This window comes from Lipotes vexillifer, unplaced genomic scaffold, assembly GCF_000442215.2.
Source record: "Lipotes vexillifer unplaced genomic scaffold, Lipotes_vexillifer_v1.1 scaffold382, whole genome shotgun sequence".
Taxonomy (NCBI): Eukaryota; Metazoa; Chordata; class Mammalia; order Artiodactyla; family Lipotidae; genus Lipotes; species Lipotes vexillifer.
In genome coordinates this window covers 6,398,058-6,417,560 of record NW_006780611.1, presented here as the reverse complement: position 1 = coordinate 6,417,560, position 19,503 = coordinate 6,398,058, and the positions used below count along the sequence as shown (strand labels likewise).

The 19,503-nt window shown below is 52.9% G+C and overlaps 1 protein-coding gene across 3 annotated transcripts in view; it reads right to left on the bottom strand.

Moving 5' to 3' along the window:
• Positions 1-3,436: 3,436 nt before the first annotated feature.
• Positions 3,437-19,503, bottom strand: part of TTLL1 (TTL family tubulin polyglutamylase complex subunit L1) — a 37,557-nt gene continuing 21,490 nt past the window's right edge. The window contains exons 5-10 of one of the 3 annotated variants that reach the window (XM_007453938.1): positions 19,100-19,234; positions 18,222-18,330; positions 13,579-13,722; positions 10,065-10,151; positions 8,089-8,252; positions 3,437-3,696 (exon numbers count right to left, since the gene is read on the bottom strand). In XM_007453938.1, the coding sequence (XP_007454000.1) occupies positions 3,567-3,696; positions 8,089-8,252; positions 10,065-10,151; positions 13,579-13,722; positions 18,222-18,330; positions 19,100-19,234 (769 nt within the window). In that variant the 3' untranslated portion in view covers positions 3,437-3,566. The remainder of the gene's footprint in view (positions 3,697-8,088; positions 8,253-10,064; positions 10,152-13,578; positions 13,723-18,221; positions 18,331-19,099; positions 19,235-19,503) is intronic. The other 2 variants (XM_007453937.1, XM_007453939.1) reach the window with 2 other exon arrangements.

The following is a 19,503-nucleotide window of genomic DNA, read 5'->3' as shown; positions in this document are numbered from 1 at the left end:
AAACAGGAAACAAAATCTGACGGTGCCCCTGTTGCCTCACAGGTGTCCTGAACTGTCCCAGGGCACCCCACTTGGGCACAGCTCCTGTTAATGAGCACCTTGTGGGCACTGGTCCCTGGGCAGTGCCAGGCGTCGGGCGAGAGGCCGGCTGGCCGGGGTCCCTGCAGCAGACACTCACCTGCTTCCCTGGGCCACAGGAGGCTGATGGCCTGACGCTGGGGAGACCAGGAGAGCTCCTCCAGGGCTGGCTGGAGAGACAGCAGAGCTGGAAAGTGGACCTAGAGGGATGGTGGAAACTGCCAGTCTCCTGGGGTTAGAAAATCAGGTGAGTTTGGGGCTGGTGGACACCGTGTATGGAGGGCCTCCAGGTCCCCCCAAGCACAGGAGGCTCTGTGGATGGTGCTGAAGAACCACTGTGTGCTGGGAGAAATGGCTACAGGTCAGAAAAATCCTCTGGGCCAGCGGGTGGAACCCAGTTGCATGGGGTGGGGCTGCGGGCCGAGACCCAGTGATCCAGGTGGGAGGCCCACTGAGGAGCCTGTCACCAGGTTTGGGGACTGCCGGGCTGTGAGAGGGGGAACATGTAGGAAGATTCCTTCATTCTGGGCTTGAGCATCTGTCTAAGAATACTGAGGGAGCAGCTCATTCAGGAAGCAGGCAAATGATGAGTTTACTCTGGGAAAAATCAGACAAAAAGAATCACTGAAAAAGACCAGATGCTACAACCCTCAGACTTCAGGAACCACCCGCTCCTACCCCATCAAATGGAAAAAAGTAATGGGAGCTGATAAGGAAACAAAAATTGTCATCCTGGACGATTCCAAATGGGGACACCACTGCCAAGACCTGAGCCGAGCGACCCGACAGTCTGTTTACAGCCCAACAATTTCCCAAGGCCTCTTCACACATCACATACTTCCTACTCATGCATGTTCTAGAAATGTCCAGAGGAAACATCTGCCCCAGAACATGACATCACTAATGTCACAGTCAATATTTGACATAAATCTATTTAGCAGACACTCACTCTCACCTAGCAACCTGGTCACTGGCAAACTAACTTCTTTCCTCCGTGATTGAACTGCCCTCCGAGCTCAGCCTGTGGTCACATTCCCAGCCAGGGACTTCACCCTTTCCCAGACACACCCGAGAGGCAAAAATAAAGCAACATAACGGAGAACCTGAGTTGTAAGAAGTGGTGGGTGGAAAAGCTGTGTGCAGAAGCTGAGGGTGGAGGCCAGCCACGAGGATTTTGTCCCCTCCTGGGGAAGAAAACACCGTCAGAGCTGGAACTAGAGCAAGGTGGGGCAGGCAGTGGCACTTGTTATTTCTAAGGCAAATATAAGTAATCCCCTTCTTAAACACTGGGAAGCAAAGGTCCAAAGAGCCACTGTCAGCCTTGGGACAAACCAATAAATGGCAGAGCCAGGCCTCAGGCCCAGGTCTGATTCAGAGGCTCGAAGCCACACCTGCCATCCACAGAGGGCCTAAATATTAAGGAACACATGAAACGCATCGATCAATAAGCTGGAACTGTTTCAGGCTTAACATGAACACAGCAGACAGATCCCTCCAAATTGCAATTTATTTGGATTCTGGCTAAATGCCATTTGTATTACATTTCGTTCACTTTGTACTGTACCAGATCCATTTAAAAGGACCTTTTCCCCTAAATGGCCGTGAAGCATCATTAAATATATGTGAGCACATGTATACACACGAGACATGTAAGCGCGACAGGTGTTCGCATGTGGGTACAGGAAAGACCCCTATCTTCTATGTCATTGGCGTAATTATGTAACAACAAAATCCTATTCCTAACGTTTTAACCAAAAAGAGGTGGGGAGTTGAAAAAGAAACTCAGGACAGTGAATGAAGGCTCAATGAAAAATGTCACATGTAACAGTAAAAGGTTCTTACTAAGAGGAACACCCCCATGGGTTATTCGGCCGCATCAGTCGCTCTACAGAGGGACACGGGCTGCCTCCCCATATTTTTCTGTAGGTCAATGGCGACCAGGGTGGCTTGTGGGTAAACACATCACATCAAGAGCTTATCCCGCCGCCAACGGCTGCGAACAGCGCTTACCTCTGCGTCTGTGGCAAACCCAGATGCTGATGTCATATAAGCCACATGCTGGGAATTGCCTGGGCTCATCTGACAGACAGACTCACCTACAAAACCCAGGTGAGTTGTCTGAGAGCATCAAGACAAAGGACTTTGTAACGATAAATGCTGAGGAATATTTCTAGTCGCCTGTTTTCCTCCAAATCGCAGTCAAGCTAGAAGGAATGAAACCAAAGCAGCTGTCAGATTAAATATTTTGCTTTCTCACGGCAGCATGATTTTGTAAGATATTCAGGTTTGGGGTTTGTTTTTAATTTAGTGCCAAATTTTAAAGACGTGAATACCTTATAATAAACTAAATCACACGCTGAAGCTGTTACTTTCTGTGGAAAGAGATCGTTTCATACATTTGTGAATCAGTTCTTACAGCCCTTATGAAATAGACTGTGATATTGTGATTTATAAAAATATATATTTGGTCTCCATCCCCTTTCCTGGCACACAGCTCCTAAAACCCTTGTAATTTCCTTTCTAAGAGCTACAGGGACATCTTTGTTATATTGAGTTTTGTTCCCAGTTCCTGAAATTGCTACAGAGCATAAAGGTGAAATGGGTATCTTTTGTTGTTCCTAACAAGTCCCTTTCAAGCAAGGCAGAGTTTGCATTACTGACTGGAGGCTGGGGCTCCTGGGTGGCCTTGGATGTGAGCTGGCTGCCTGGGGAACCAACCACGTGATTGGAGGGGTGGAACTTTCAGCCCCACACCTCAACCTCCGAGGAAGGGAGAGGGGCCGGAGGTTGAGTCAGTCGCCAATGGCCAATGACTTAATCAATCATGTCTGTGTAACGAGGCCTCCATAAATATCCCCGGACTATGGAATCTTAAGAGCGTCCAGGGTGGTGCCCCCGGATAGGACATGGAAGCTCCGTGCCCCTTCAACCACACCTCGCCCTGTGCATCTCTCCCATTTGGCTTTTCCCGAGTTGCATCCTTTATGTAAACCAGTAATCTAGTAAGCAAACTGTTTTCCTGAATTCCGAGAGCCCTGCTAGCAAATTAATTGAACCCAAGGATAGGGTTGTGGGAACCTCCAACTTACAGCCAGTTGGTCAGAAGCACAGTTAACAGCGTGGGCTTGCGGTTGGCGTCTGAAGTTGGGACGGTGGGGGCAGTCTTGTGGGACTGAGGCCTTACCCTGTGGGATCTGACTCCAACTCCAGGCAGACAGCATCAGAACTGAGTTAAACGGTAGGACACCCAGTGCCGCGGCAGAACTGCTTGGTGTGGGGAAAATCTCCATACATCTGTTGTCAGAGTGTCGTGTGAGCGTAAAGGAGAAACAGGGACTTTTCCCCAATAATAGGCTCCTTAACCTTCCAAAGAAATGCCTTTATTTATTTACAGGGTTTAGGAAAGGAAAAAAGCTCTAGAAAAAGGAAGTTTCCAAAATACGTCTTCAGCAAGGGTGGGTGCAGGCTGGAGTTTTGCTCGCTGGTGGTCACTTCCAGGTTGTGAGGACGGTCCTCCCGGAGTCTCTCGATCGGCCCCCTCTGGGCCCCAGCGACTGGCCCGGCCGACTCCTCAGCTCTCGGTCAGCCCCGTCGCCCTGTGCCAGCTCCTCGTCGTACCTAGAAACAGAGAAGCATCTCCAGGGCTCAGCGGCAGTGTCGCCATGGCTGCGGTGCGGCAAAGGCCTGTCACCCGGAGAAGCAGCCTGGCCCCGTCCCACACACCTCCAGCCCACCAACCACTGTCCCCGGCCATGGAACACAAGTACAGCTGCCTCAAACTGTTACTGTGGGCGGTCCCCACCCCTGCAGCTGACATTTTATACAGGCCACCAGACTGAAATTGGCAATGGCCCCAAGGAAAGGAATGAGACCTCAGGGTAGCGAGGGAGAGAAGTGATGTCTGGAAATAGTTTACACGCAGCATCTCACTCAGCATCTGTGGGGCGGGGATGACTAACCCCGTTTCAGACAGGGCACAGGGTGTGAGTGGCCTGCCCAGGAGGAGGCCGGGACAGGGAGAGGCCCTGCAGCTGGCTCACAGGCAAGGCCAGGGCCGCCTCCACCAGCTGTGACCCCCCACCCCTCCTCCCCACCAATGTTCCTGCATCAGGCTGGCGTGGCGCTAAAGCACGGCCTGGACAGAAAGTACAGCCTGGGCTTTTGCATCAGAAAGAACGGGCCTAGAACCTCAGCGCCCCTGACCGTTTTGGCATCTGGGTGATCCTTTCTTGCTGGGGTGGGGCCCCTCTTTTGGGGGTCCCATGAGGGTGGTGAAACCTGCAGGACCTGTTGTGGGCTCTGGCACCACACAGGCTCCAGCGAACAGGGTCTCCTACCCACCCCCGCCGTGGCTTCACATCACCCTCCTGACTCAGACCAGGAGGCATTATGATTCCCACTTCCTGTTTGAGGAACGTGGGGCTCAGAGGGGTTTACTCAGTGTGCTAAAGTCACACAGCTGGTACGCGGCAGAGGTAGGATTAAATAAAACCCAGGAGTCCGGATTCCTAATTCGGAACTTTTTACCCTGTAGCTCAGAGTGTGAAGTCCCTGCCGCCGTTGAAGTGCGCGCGTAGGTATCACTGCTGAGCACACCCTGACCGAGGAGCCTCTGTGACACGTGTGAAGACGTTCACATCAAACGCGGACGGTACTGAGATGCTCGGTTATGTTGCATTAGCTGCATCTTGCTACCTTCTGGAAGAGGGTGTGCTTCCGTTATAAGCTCCTTCCCAGAGTCAAAATCCGTGGGTTGAGTGTGGGTTAGAGGCCCCTGAGGTTGAAGAACACATTTCTGAATTGGGCTTCTGGTGGCTAACGGGGCTGAAAGGGGGGGGGAGGCAAGAGGAAGGCCAGTCGCCCAGTGTTGTCTACGCGGCAGGCACAACGGGGTTTCCCTCTGCCAGACGCGGATGTCAGACCACAACACATGGGCCCCCTCTCCTCCCCGTCTCCCTACCCAGAGACGAAGCTAGACAGAGGACTCCCCAGGGACACTGGTGGTTCTGCCTGTGGGGGGCTCTCCCACAAGCCACCCTGGCCCCTCCCCTCCCCCGGGGACTCCCGTTCATATGTCATCACGCTATTGCCTGCACGCGTCTGCAGTACCGACCAAAGGGCTGGAGTGACCCCTCCCCACCCCCCCATCTGCTTCACGGTCCTCCCCAGCATCTCACTCGTGGGGTGGTGTGCAATAAGAATCTGCTGAATAAACAGAGGGGAGACCCACAGGTGGGCTCCCAGTTTCACTGGGTATTTGTGCAGCTTAACAACAAAACGAACTGAAATGAGCGTTTGGCAAGCAGCTGGCATCCGGGACGGGCTGCTCCCAGGGATGGTGTGCCCACGGACAGACCGGGCGTGGAGCAGAGTCAGAGACCGGATGGCTCTTCTCATGCCCCTCCTGTGCTGGTGGGCTGCTCTCCTGGCCTTTCGACAGGCAGAATCCGCTCACTGTCAGGGTTCAGAGCGTTTCTTTTTTGAAAGGCTGTAAAAGTAGAACGGAGCCCCGGAGGGAGCAGATGCAAAGTGCCAGGCCCTGTGGCCCCAAGGCCAGGACGGTGAGCTGGGGCAGCGGCAATAGCGCCTGTTTCTGGGTGCCACACCAGGGGCGCCGGCACCCTGGCTGGGACGCTCTGAAGGGCACTTGGGAGCACGCAGCGGAATGCAGAGAGGCTGGCACGGCAGGAGGACAGGGCGGTGCCTGTGATGTCAGGGCCCAACCCACGCGGCCCCAGGGCTGTAAGCCCACCCGGGACTCTGACAGGTCGTCTGAAGCACCGGGAGCAGGTCCTGAATGGAAGGATTCAGAACTGTCGGCCCTGCGCTGGAGCTTTCCTTATCACCTCATCTGGGGAGAGGGTGGCTGAACTGATTGAGGGCGGCCCACCTTTCTGTCTCTCCAAGTAAAAGCACTGAGGCTTCGGACCACTGCATCTTCAACTGGAAATGCAGCGTCTGCCCACTCCCTCAAGGAGGCAATGGGTTGATGGGGGCAGAGAGTCCCACAGGGCCCTCACAGCCCGCCTCCCCACCACCCTCAGCTGGACCAAGGCGGATCCACCAGACCCTGGCCAGACTCCTTCCCCACACAGCCCCCCATCTGTCTCAGGACTGGGCCCACGAGGCCCTCCATCACAGTCTGACGTCCGTCACCCGCGTGTCACCCTGCACCGCCCACAATGCTAACCCCCGAGGCTCTGGACAGGCCCCATCCTGGCCCCACCAGCAAACTCTCCCTCCCTCTGCGCACTGAGAGCTCTGTCCATCGTCAGCAATGGACACAGCACCCCCCATCCTCCACCTTATCCTGGAAGGTCCCCTTCACCTTCCTGCTCGGCAACCTGGCTTCCCCTGCAGCCCCTGGAGTGGGCCTGTTTTCCCTCCCACTCTGGAGGAGATGCTCCCACCGCAAGCCTCCTTCCCAGGTCAGCAGAATTCACCCCCCTCACCTGGCCTTGTTGGTCACCTCTAATCCTCTGTGTCACTGCCCCTAATTCCTTAAGATTCAGGCTCTCGGCTCACTGTTGCTGGTGACCACAGTGACCAAACAGATGGGACCCCGACTCCCTGACCTACTGCCCTCTCCGATGACCTTGTCCTCCACCCCAGCTCAGCCCCGTTCCCAGGGCACCCGACCTTGCCATGTTTGGTGACCACAGCCCCTGCAAAACCTCGGCCGCCAGCCTCACTCTGACCTCTGCCCCTTCTCTTCCCAGTTCACTGTCCTACAGCCCTGACCCCATGACCCCTACCCACCCCCGCACTGTCCTCATCTGCTCACACCCTCATGCCCCCTTGCCCTTCTCCCGCACCTGGTGAGCACCCCACCCCGGGCACTTCCACCCTCTGCCTACTCTCTACCTCACCTGCGCAGCAGATGCGCTGGAGGACACAACCGACTGGCCAACTGGTCACCCTTTCGGTTCCCAACCACCCTCCCGGGGCTGCACACTTACGTCCATGTGGCAGCAGCGCTACCAGCCAAGAGCCTGGGATCTGTGCGCTGTGTAAAGTTCACTCACCATTTCTTCATTTTTTAAAAATGTTAAGTTAAACGCACATGTTTACTTTTACAGGATCACGTAACGTGATCCTAACATTCAGTCCTACAGGTTGGGTGCTATTCCCCTCTCTTCCTGGCTCCCCTTCCCCGGCCCACACCCCTGCAGCAGTGGTGTCCATGCTGACACCCTAATGCGTGTCCCTCCACTCTTCCTGGCCCGTCCACTCTCAGAGCAGCCACCACACGTGGAAATGCCCATCACACCGAGGGAGGGGGCACCGGGACCACTGCCCGTTTCACATGGATCACATCAGGCACCCTTTCCTGCAGCTCACTTTCCTCCCGGGCCCCCGGCACAGCCCCAGGTCAGTCCTTTTAACGTCCACTCACTCTTCTATGGTGAGAACGAATTGGACTTGCTCGGCCACTGCCCTCCTGATGGGTTTTCACTTTCCCCCGCTTTATGTCACTACCAACGTGCCACGTAACCCCTCTGAGCCTTTGTTTCCACATGTGTAAGATGGAGCCATTGACAACCCTCACCTCACAAAGTTGCTGGAGAAATGAAATGTGACAACACGTGTGTCAAGCCCTTAAATGCTACATTTCTTTTCCTCTCACCACCGTAAGACAGATCGTATTATCCTCATTTAAAAAGATGTACACACGGAGACTCAAAGAGATCGATTAGTTCCTCAGTGTCACACAGCTCTCGGGGTGGGCCAGGGCGTGGCCAGCCTCTGCTCCATGGCAGGTGACCAGCTCCTGCTGCCCCAGCAGCAAACGTGGCAATGCTTCGTTAATGTTTCTCAGGCACAAGACTAGACCGAGGCCTGGTTCAGCACGCTAACGCCTGTCTGCTACAAGATCTATCCCATGAAACCAAAAAACAAAATACTCCACCCTATAAGGTGAGTCCACATATACCTAGAAAATCCCAGGTGGGCCCTGGTACCCCCCAATCTGACACACACGAGGCCAGCTGCACAGACCCACAAACTTACAGAATTTCATAATTGCCAAGGACTTCCTTTGGGGGTGACTTGTTCCATTTACAGTCTGGAATTTCGCCGTTAGGGACGGCGATGTTGAGGGTGTCATTAATCAGGTTATACTTAAGGATTCGGTCGTTGGCAGTGCTGGAGGTGAGGGATGGGGACGCGTTCACCTACGAGAGGAAAGAGAACACATCCTTTGGCTGGACCTCGCCTGGAGCGAGGGCCGCGCAACGACGCAGATAAGGTTGTGATTCACACTGTTCATACCTAACACCTTCAGGGAGCATTTCGTGATCTATTTCATTAGCTGTTAGGTGAAATACAAACGATATTTAAAGACAGGATTAGGAACAGAAGCTACAAATCCGTCACCACACAAACAAAAATCGTAGGTCAACATCCATCACAAACGTAATTTCAGCGTCTACCTGTGTGATGAGCTCTGTCCTCAGCACCAAAAGCTGCCCAGAGCTTTGCTGGAATCAGTGACCCAATGACCCTGACCAAGCAGCATCGTGGGTTGAAGTAAAAGGAAAAGGACCCATTCTGCTGAGACAGTAAGTACTAGCTCACCAACAAAGCAACATTCTGACCAGGTGAGGAGCCCATCCAGGCCTCTGAGGAGGTCAGCCAACTCACAGAATCCACGTGTTAAAACGTGGCCACTTACTCCACCGAGAGTCCCACGGGCCCTCAGTCAGTACCTATTTACCCTTACTGTAGGCACAGCTGTAATGACTTTGGTGGGGGCTGTTTTCTCAGGCCGTGAGAGAGAAGAGGCAGCAAATGTGCAATTTGTTTAGGCTTCCCCACCCAGTAGTCAGACTGTGTCTTTCTGCCGCCAGCAGGGTGGACCTCGGTTGCCCCTGAAATTACCACTGTGGTTGATCGTATAATACTCTAATTCTTATTACAAATATGCTACAGTTAAGACCTGTTATTATTTTAGAAGTAATGTTCACAATTAACACCCTAGTTCATCATGGAAAGCTTGAGTTCCATTCAAGTTATTTACTCTGTTTAAGATGGAGGAAAAAAAAGCATAAATATGTGCTATCTAAGGACTGACCTATCTGTCTATCTATATGCACATTTATCTACACACACACACACACACACACACACACACACACACAGCTCGCCCTCCAGTAACCTGGTTCTCCTGGCAGCTCCCTGCAGGGCCCCCACTGACTTCCCTACAGGGGACCACTCACTGCCACTTGCTCTTGTGACTCAGCTTCGGCTGGAAACAGGACTGAGCTAAAGGGCCTGAGCCGTCCCACCCACATGGGTGTGGTGAGAGGACACGGCACTCAGGGGCACTAGCGGGGAGATGAGTCACCAGAGTGGAAGCCTGCACCCTTTCTGCCCGTCCAGCCCTGCGTCCCTCAGAGGCCTGAGCCCCTCTTCCTGGCAGCAGAGCAAAGCAGGACCACCCGGCAAGGTGGGCTCCGTGTCAGGGCCTCAGACGGGTGTGCCAGTGCCCGCTGCCACTGTCATTAGGAAAAGGGTGTATGCACCTTGCCCTTTCTAGAACAGCCATCACTACATCCTGTCTACGCCTTGAAATGGGCATATGAGTCCACTTCCAAACTACGCCTTCCTCCCAAGAGGATAGCGTTCCTTATTTCCAGACAGAACCCTACGCCCTCCCAAGGGCTTCCGGGTCTGTGAGCTCCTTTCCTGAATGGGAACAGTGTCCGACACGGCCGGGCCCCAGGACCTGGACTCACCCGGAAGCACCCATTCAGAAGGGGGAGGATGGCGTGGGCTCTGTGGGTTGGGCTTGCCGGACGTGATAGACCGGGAGAGTGTATTCCCCAACCATCAGCAAACCGTCAGACCTGGACATCTGCTCCCGTCCTACCGCGCCCACCGTGGCCTGGGAAACATCTGGCTGGGGCCGCGGAACCCGAGGCAGAGGCAGAGGCACCGGGAGGGTATGGGGCGACCAGGCATGCGGGCATGCAGCGCGTGGGTACCTCGATCAGCCAGGGCTTCAGCTTGTCGTCGATGATGATGTCATAGCCGTAGCACTCAAAGCAGTGTTTGTCGTTGTTCATCACTGGCTGCAGGGAGAGGACCGGCAGGTTACAGAGCCAGAACTGGGGGACCCAGCCAAGACCCACATCATGGAGATGCGGGATGTTAAAGCGGCAGGCAGGATCCTCCTCACGGTGGTGATGCCAGCAGCTCACTCCTGTGACCAGCGGCTCCCCATCTCTGCCCTCTCCCCTCCCCCCTTCCTCTCCGTGTTCGTCCCGCAAGGTCAGGGATGGAAAGGGGGGTTCGTGAAGCAATCACCGTCTCCACGTCTCATTCATCAGAGGCCTGACGACCAGCAATGAATGTCTCCGTCGGCACAAGACTTTCCTCAGAGTGGACAGAAGTCCAGCTCCAAGCCCAGGCACCCAAAGTTCAGGCCTGTGCGGCTTACACACACACACACACACACACACACACACACACACACAGAGCCCACCAGGCGGTCAGTCCCTTCACAGACCCCTCGGGATGCAGCGTACGAACCTCTGTTCTCTGTGACAAAAGTCAAAAGTCAAATCCATTTACTTAAAATTTTTGGATTGGGCTTCCCTGGTGGCACAGTGGTTGGGGGTGGTCCGCCAGCCGGTGCAGGGGGCGCGGGTTCGTGCCCTGGTCCTGGGGGATCCCGCGTGCCGCTCCGGGCCTGCGCATCCGGAGCCTGTGCTCTGCAGCAGGAGAGGCCACAGCAGTGAGAGGCCCGCGTGCCGAAAAAAAAAAAAAAAATTTTTTTTTTTTGGATTTTCTTAGGTTTTTTTTCTTCAATTAATTTATTTATTTTGGGGTCTTCGTTGCAGTGCATGGGCTTCTCACTGCAGCGGCTTCCCTTGCTGCGGAGCGTGGGCGCTAGGCGCACAGGCTTCAGTAGTTGCAGCATGTGGGCTCAGTAGTTGTGGCTTGCGGGCTCTAGAGTGCAGGCTCAGTAGTTGTAGCGCACGGCCTTAGTTGCTCCGTGGCATGTCGGATCTTCCCGGACCAGGGCTCGAACCCGTGTCCCCTGCATTGGCAGGTGGATTCTTAACCACTGTGCCACCAGGGAAGTCCCTTCTTCTCAGTTTTTAATTCCATTTCAAAAATTGTTCTCCAAGTGCATAAAAAACCCACCAGCGGCTTGTTTACAACACAGATTTCCAGGCTGCCCAAGCTGCCTGTATTAAACCCTCCAAGAGAGGCCCAGCCAGCAGCAGTGCTACGCGCTCCCCGGGGACTCTCATGCACCCCACAGTGAGGGGAGCACACAGATGCAACCGTGAGGATGGTGAGGCCTATTCATATGTTAGTGGATGCCTGGACTCTCCCTACAACACTGTATTTAGAACAGGAAACCTCTAAGGGGGAGAGAGCCCAATGCAGCCCCACTCACTGGAGGAAAACCAGGCTGGGGGGCTGTTTCATCACATGGAAATTTAGCGGAATTGTTGCATTTCCACTGAAAGCCTGGTGTCCTAAACCGGCCAACGCACACACAACTGTCCCCAAAAGCCTCTGCAGCACAGAGGGAACAGAGGACAGTCACTCACCCTCTGTCATCCCCCAGCCCTGCTGTTTCTGGCCCTCTGAGCATTCTGCTCCCAAGCTCTGCCTCTCGGCTTCTCCGTGGGCCCCCCACGTGGTCCACACCCTGCACCAGGCCCTCCTCGCGAGTTACCACAGCCTCCTGTTTCCCTGCCTGCCTCTCCCCTAGATTCCCCGAAGGCAACAACCTGGTAAAAACAAGGTGACCGAATATTTGCTAAATTAATAAAAACTGAAAAAATGAATCCCTGCTCCCCAAAGCCTCAGAGCCTTAGAAATCCAACAGCTTCTCAGCTCAGGAGGCTGAGGCCCAGGAGAAGATGCTCAGAGGCGCCTGGAGGACCGAGCCTCGAGACAGGCTGCATATCCGTGGCCAGGACACAGGTTTTCTTGATTAAACAGCCAACTGTTTCTCAGCGTTCTGCCAATCAGGCCAGGACGGGAGCGGAGGCACTGGTTTAATCAGGCACTAAGGCTCCCACATCGCCTGTGTTACAGCCGCTGCCATTTACCATTTACCTTCCCAGCCCGTAAGTTAGCCTCCGCGGAGCGTGTTCACACAACCAGCCTGAGACATCAGGGTCGTGATCCCAATTTCACAGAGGACACCCCCGAGGCCCACGGAGGGCAGGCACTTGTGCCACGTCGCCAGGAGGCACATGGTGGCTTCGGCTTGAAATCTGAGCCCAGGACTCCCCACACATCCACACCGTGACCCCCACCCAAGTGTCGAGGTTCAAGGCATGGCTTCCGTGGGGTAAGAGACGTGGAACGTGGCCCCTGAGACGCCTCTCTCCAACAGCTAACTAGACTAACTAGACCCTGAGCTTTTCCCCGTCGAGTCCTCCCTGTGGGCCCGAGATGCAGACTGAAGGCACAGGCAGGGCTCATCAGCACTTGGTGACACAGGAAGAGCTCGATTCAAGGCACAGCAAAGCCAAGGTGTCCACTGAAGGGTCACCTTTCCTGACCATAATTTTCTTTACACAGTTGTTTCAACAAAGCTTTTCACGTACAAGGGAATTAGTATAAGTTGGCATTTTCAAAGATAAAAATGGGAGAGCAAATTCCCCAGCGGTCCAGTGGTTAGGAACTGCCGTGGCCCAGGTCAATCCCTGGTCGGGGAAGTAAGATCCCACCAAGCCGCACGGCGCGGCCAAAGGGGGGAAAAAAAAGGCGGGGAGAGAGAGCCTTAATCTTCCACTGAGAAGGTTTCACATAAATATTTTCACACACATCCACCTCGCTGCCAAACCCATGTCACACTTTCTCCAGAACAGCAATCTCCCCACGTTTCCGACTCCAGCAAGCGCAGCTCTTTTCACAGCCCCTCAACTCCAGTGTGTGGGCACTACTCCAGTCTGCCCACCGGTATCTGCACCAGAAATAGTGGTCTGCATGCTGGTGCTCCAGGGTTTATTCTTTTCTTTTCCTTTGAAAATAGATGCACACCTGCTTTAGAACGGTGAAACGAAACACAAAAACTTCAAACCAGCCAACAGATATGAGACTTGAGTAAAAAAAAAAGAGAGGCTCTCTCCAGCCCTAAATGTCTATGAAATAGCAAAGCAGGAAGCCTAAAAATAGGGAGGCTGCTGAAAAGTCCATCTCCAAAGCATCAGCTTATGACAAAACACTCATTCTCGACTCAGTGGGCACAGAAGAGCCGACGATGACGTCACGAGGTCCCTGCCCTTCTGTAGAGGTTCCAGGGCCATGGCTGCAGCAACGCAAGCCAGGAGCCAGCCCCTCTCCCTTCCCGAGACCACCCTGGCCTCTGGCAGACGTGTAGGAGTTGAGACCATAAAAACAGCTATTTTTAACAAAAGAACCACCTGCACCCCCAAATCCCAAACTCTTGCTAGGCTTGCGTGGTCTCCTTCGCTCTCTCTGCTCCCAGGGCTCCCCGCCCCGCCCCCCAACACTCCTGGGACTCACCGCCACGGCCTTCAGGGACTGCACAATGATCCAGTGGATCTCGTCGAACAGCCTGCTGGTCACCTCCTTGCCTCGGGTGCTCTCCAGGTAGAGCCGCAGGTTGTGTACCGTCCACTTGCCCCCATGGATGTGGTTGTAATCCTCCTGGCCACAGAAAAGGGGGTGGGGCCCCAGGCAATGCTCCCAGAGGAGCCCAGCGCTTGCTCTCACCCTTGAGCATTTCCTGGTGCCCCTTGGTGTGCGGGGGGGTGGGGTGGGGGTGGGGGGGGCACCCGGGAACAAAGCAGATGGGCCCTGCCCCCTGGGGTTCTGGGCCTCCTACACATGCGATTTTTTAAAATACAGTTGTCCCTCGGTATCCACAGGGGAGTGGTTCCAGGACCCCCCTTGGATGCCAAAATCCTTGGACGCCTAAGTCCCTTATATAAAATGACATTGTATTTGCCTGTAACCTACACACATCCTCCCTATCTCCTGTGTACTTTAAATCATCTCTAGATTCCTTATAATACCTAATGTGATGTAAATGCTATGTAAATTGGTGTAAACACAACATAAATGCTACAAAAATAGTTGCCACTGAGCAGCAAATTCAAGTTTTGCTGTTTTGGAAATTTCTGGAATTTTTCTTTTTTCTGAATTCTCTTTGTTTGGCTGCTTCGCGCAGCTGGCAGGATCTTAGTTCCCCAACCAGGGATGGAAGCCACGCCCCCTGCGGAGGAAGCAGGTAGCCTTAACCACTGGACCGCCAGGGAAGTCCCTTTTCGCATATTTTCAACCCATGGCTGGCTGAACCCACAGATGTGGAGCCCTGGGATATGGAAGGCCAACTATACTCAACTCTGTAGTATTCTCATAATCAATGCTTTATCCCTTACAGTGCATGCTGTGGCTGGAGTGCCACCCAGACACCCCTTCAAGATCAAGGCGCTCCTTCTTGCAGCAGAGACCCTTTCAGGGAGCTGCCCTTGGTTAAGAGGACCTGCCTAGTCCAACCCCTCCTCAGGCAGCCCACAGCCAGTGCCGGGTTGGTGCCTGGGTATTGGCCCCTGTCTCCGTCTGGGACAACTCTTCAGGGACACCCAGCTGCAGAGCGCGCTGAGGTTGGCTGGGGCCCCTGCTGCAGCTGTGTCCCCACTGGACCCCCCTCTGCCCGATCCGGCTCCCCCCAACTCCTGGTGTTGCCCCTGACATGGTGCCCCAGTAAACCTCTTGCACGCTCGTCTCTGCCTCTGTTTCCTGGAGAAGCCAACCTGGGACACACCGTGCCCCGGGCACGATGGTTTAAGAGACCCACACATGAACCTCCCTCACAGTGTCCCAGCTGTCTGAGAGACTCCGGCTCAGAGAGGCCCCGTTACTTGCCCAGGCTTTCATCCTGGCTGTGACAGAGCTGGGACCTTAGCCCGGGTTTTCCTGCCAGTTCAGTGCTCCTTCTACTGCTCTGACCCTGAACATTAGTTCTCCACACGCTGCCTCTTTGGAGGCAAAAAGCTAGAAAATACTGAAGTATATTGGAAAGTTATGAGATGGAGATTTCACTTTCTAAGTATAAAGTTGGTAACTGTGAACTAAAACAAAATCAGCCTGATAAGGAACAAACTCAAAGCAGACTCTGTTTACATATAAAAGCAAAGAATTATCCATATTTTTTTTTTTTTTTTGCGGTACGCGGGCCTCTCACTGTTGTGGCCTCTCCCGTTGCGGAGCACAGGCTCCGGACGCGCAGGCCCAGCGGCCACGGCTCACAGGCCCAGCCGCTCCGCGGCATGTGGGATCCTCCCGGACCGGGGCACGAACCCGTGTCCCCTGCATCGGCCGGCGGACCCTCAACCACTGCGCCACCAGGGAAGCCCTATCCATATTTTTAAAAACATCTTTTCAAGGTCAGAGACAAATTCCTTTTACATGTCAGTTCCTACTAAAATGCCTCAAAAGATGAGGTGCCCAAGCTTGTTCACCTCAAACAGGCTCTCAAATATATTACTTGGTGTTTGTATCCCTAAAAAAAGGACTGTAGCCCTAAAATAAATTATAGGAAAACTAGGCTAACTGTCCAGCAATACCTTTTCTTTTCCTATATACAGATTCTCTACTATCAAGAAAAATTTGTTTACTTAAAAAAAAAAAGTTCCAGAGGCATAAAGTATACACTTTATGCAAAACACTGTCTTACACGTGCATAGATATAAAAAGTATAGATACAGGGCTTCCCTGGTGGCGCAGTGGTTGAGAGTCTGCCTGCCGATGCAGGGGACACGGGTTCGTGCCCCGGTCCGGGAAGATCCCACACGCCGCGGAGCGGCTGGGCCCGTGAGCCATGGCCGCTGAGCCTGCGCGTCTGGAGCCTGTGCTCCGCAACGGGAGAGGCCACAACAGTGAGAGGCCCGCGTACCGCAAAAAAAAAAAAAAGTATAGATACAAAGTAATGATACAAAAAGTGCCTGCTTTTTGGCCGTAGGAAAGTTATTTTATCAGAGTTGCCTCAGAACATTTTTCTCCTATCAACTTGCAAACACTGTGCATTTCAGGACCCACCCTGCACCCTGGGAAACCCGCCAGCAGTCATGGTTAAGCCAGCCTCCTGGCAGGCCCCAAACCCCACTCCTGCACTCTCAAGGCAGCACTGAGGTCTCCTGACCTTTCCTTACACTCAGTCCTTTGCAATCTGCCCCTCTGGCTGGACTCTGAGCTTCCTGAGGGCAGGGATGTGTCTCATCATCCTGCCCCAGAGTGCGGGGTGGTGCTCTGCCCCCAGGGGCCCTCAGTGGACAAGCAGATCCACCGGCCCACAGCATTTCTGTGTTCAATATAACATCTATTCTCTACGCAATGCTAAATTAGAGCCATGTGAAGCTTTCATTCAAGGGTGAAACGGACGTTTCTCGGAGCGACCTGTTTCTTACATTAAAAAGCGAAGCATTTAGAAATGGGAAGAATCTGGAGAGCACTGCCGCTTCCAGTGCACGTAGATGCCGGGCTGAAGACAGTCTCAGCTCTCCCCTTCTGTCTTTTTAAAATGGTTTCTTTTCCTTATTGATGGAAATAGTGACCTCGTGTTTGATGTCCTGAGAAGGCTCATCAAATGGGACCCTCCCAATTTCAGTCTGGCCCCCCCAGGATGAGGCGGCTTAGCAGGCCAACACGTCATGCACTGTCCTCAGGACACCAAGTGGACTCGAGGTCGGTCACTGTCATTTTCCACCCCGGCCCAGACTTCACGAAATGTGCTACTTGGTTATGAAGGGTGTGGCGTCCCCAAATGGCTGTTAAGTTCTGTGCTGTGTCACCTGAAAGACCATTTTCCCAAATTCTTATGAGTAAGGCCTTGGCCGAGTCACCCCTTCTCCACTAACTGTGAACACTGTAACGACAACGCTCTCTCAGTTTGCTCTCAGGAAAACCTGATGGGCAGGTGAACTGGAGTCAGCCCCACAGGGAAGCCAGTTGCCACGACCAGGAAGGTAAAAGCCAGGGCTCCTGTTCAAGAGGGAGGCTGGCTGACTTGCCCAAGTCACCCAGAGGTTAAGTGATGGGCACGGGATTGGGCCCAAGCTGGTCTGACCAAACCCTTCAGTAGGTTACTCAGAAAAGCTTGTTTTCTATCAATATTTACCCTCTTTCTATTCAAATGATAAAAAGACTAGGGTATTCAGGCTTCCATTCAAGCAAGACCCAAATAGAAGAGTCTTTCCTATAGAAATGAGACCTTCAGGCCTTGTTCGCCAGGACTGGATTATAGCCCCAAAGCCTGCACAGAACCTGTGTCGCGGCCTCCACTGGCCTCTACAGGGCCCTCTCACTCTACCCGCCTCGCTCGGGGGCTCCAGCTGCCCCGACTCCTTTCAGCTCCTGCGATGCTCCTTCCTGCCACAGGGCCTTGGCACGTGCTGTGCCCTCTGCTAGAATGCTCTTTCCACTTCTCCACCCAGGGAACCCCCGCTCAGACTTCAGCTCTCTGCTCAAGGCAACTTGTGCGCGGTGGCCTCCGACCACCTGGACCACAGGCTCCTTCATTCCAAGCTCCTCCAGGCCTGCATCTCTACCTGCAGAACGCGCATCTCAGTTGGAGTGTGATTATTTGATGACTGCCTTCCCCCGACAGGCTCTGGGCTCCGTGAGAGTAGGGGTGAAGGAAGAGTAGGGGTGAAGGAAGTTTTTGCCCATAATTGTAGCCCTCATCATGGGACCAACCCAGACAGGTGCTCAGTATCTGGTCTTTAACTGAATGACCAAGCACAAGTCCTCTCATATAATCCTCCCACAAGCCCCACAAGGTAATAATATTATCTCCTTTTACAACTCGAGAGACCCAGGCTCCAAGAGTCAATTAAGTTGCCCAAGGTCCCAGAACTACTTGAATATGGGACTTTCTCCAAATGCCCCACCCCCAGTGGGACAAGCACACTGGATATTTGGGGTTCCCCCTCCCAATCAGTGCCAGAGCATCTTAAATACAACTCTTATACCCACCCACCCTTTCCTGCAAATAGAAAAATGAAGAAACCCACAAAATCCTCATCAGTGCCAGGGCATCTTAAATTCAACTCCGGTACCCACCCAACCCCTCCTGCAAATAGAAAAACAAAGAAACCCATAAAATCATTCCATTTCCTTAAGCTCAAGGGAAAAGAAACACTTACCCCGTGTTTCTGAATGGCAACGTTGGTGAGATGAACAAACATGTTGTCCAGCTCACTGGTACTCGGGGTGTATTTTACTGTGCAAAAGCGGCAAAATCCAAGTTTATACCTAAGTGGGAATTCAGATTAATTCAATACTCTGAGGACAAGCGTAAACAAAATATAACACTTTTTTTTCTCTTAAAAGAGCTGCTTTTTGTTTTAAACTTTTTAAACAGCTGCTGTGTTATTTTTTATGGTTCTTTTTATATAATAGCTTTATTAAGATATAATTTATGTGCCATATAACTCATCCCCATAAAGTGTACAACTCAACGTTTTTTGGTTTATTCAGAGTCATGCAACCATCACCACAATCAATTTTACATCTGCATCACCTCAGAAAGAAACCCTGCGACCATCAGTAGTCACTTCCCAACCCTGGTGTTGGGCAAACACTAATCTACTTTCTGTTTCTACAGTTTTGCCTCTTCTGGGTGCGTCATATAAACGGAATTGTACAACATGTGGCCTTCTGTGTCTGGCTTCTTTCTCTGAGTATCTTTGTAAGGGTAAAAGAGTTGCTTTTTGTTTTAAAGATTCACATTCATGTCAAAGTTACTGCCTTACTCAACGTGGATCACAAGCCAGGCACTACTCGTACAGGGAGTTCAACCAACCCTTGCAAGGTCTCTGAGGAGTAGGAAGTATTGTGTCAAAGCACCGCCTTTTTTTTTTTTTTTTTTTTTGCCACAGCGCGCATCATGCGGGAATCTTAGCTCCCCAACCAGTAATCGAACCCGGGCCCCCCCGCAGTGGAAGCCAAGTCCTAACCACTGGACCACCAGGGAATTCCCAAAGCTCAGTCTAAAGAATGGAAACAAAACTCCAGCTCTTACATGTAGCAGCGCAGTGGGCGGTACGTAGACACCAGAACATACAAGCGCAGGTCAAACTTCCTGCCGCCGATTAGTAACGGGTTGTTAATGTACAGAGAGATCACGTAGGCTTCCTTGGTAGACTGAGTCATGAACCTGGGTGTGTCAAAGTCGAGGTTAGATGCAAAGACCAGAGGTCTCATAGAGAACAGACTTCTGGCTGCCAAGGGGGAGGGGGGTCAGGGAGGGATGGATTGGGAGTTTGGGGCTAGTAGTTGCAGACTGTTATATATAGAATGGATAAACAAGGTCCTCCTGTACAACACAGGGAGATGTATTCAAATATCCTGCGATAAAGCATAACGGAAAAGAATATGAAAAAGGATCTGTATATTTGTAACTGAAGCCCTTTGCTGTGCAGCAGG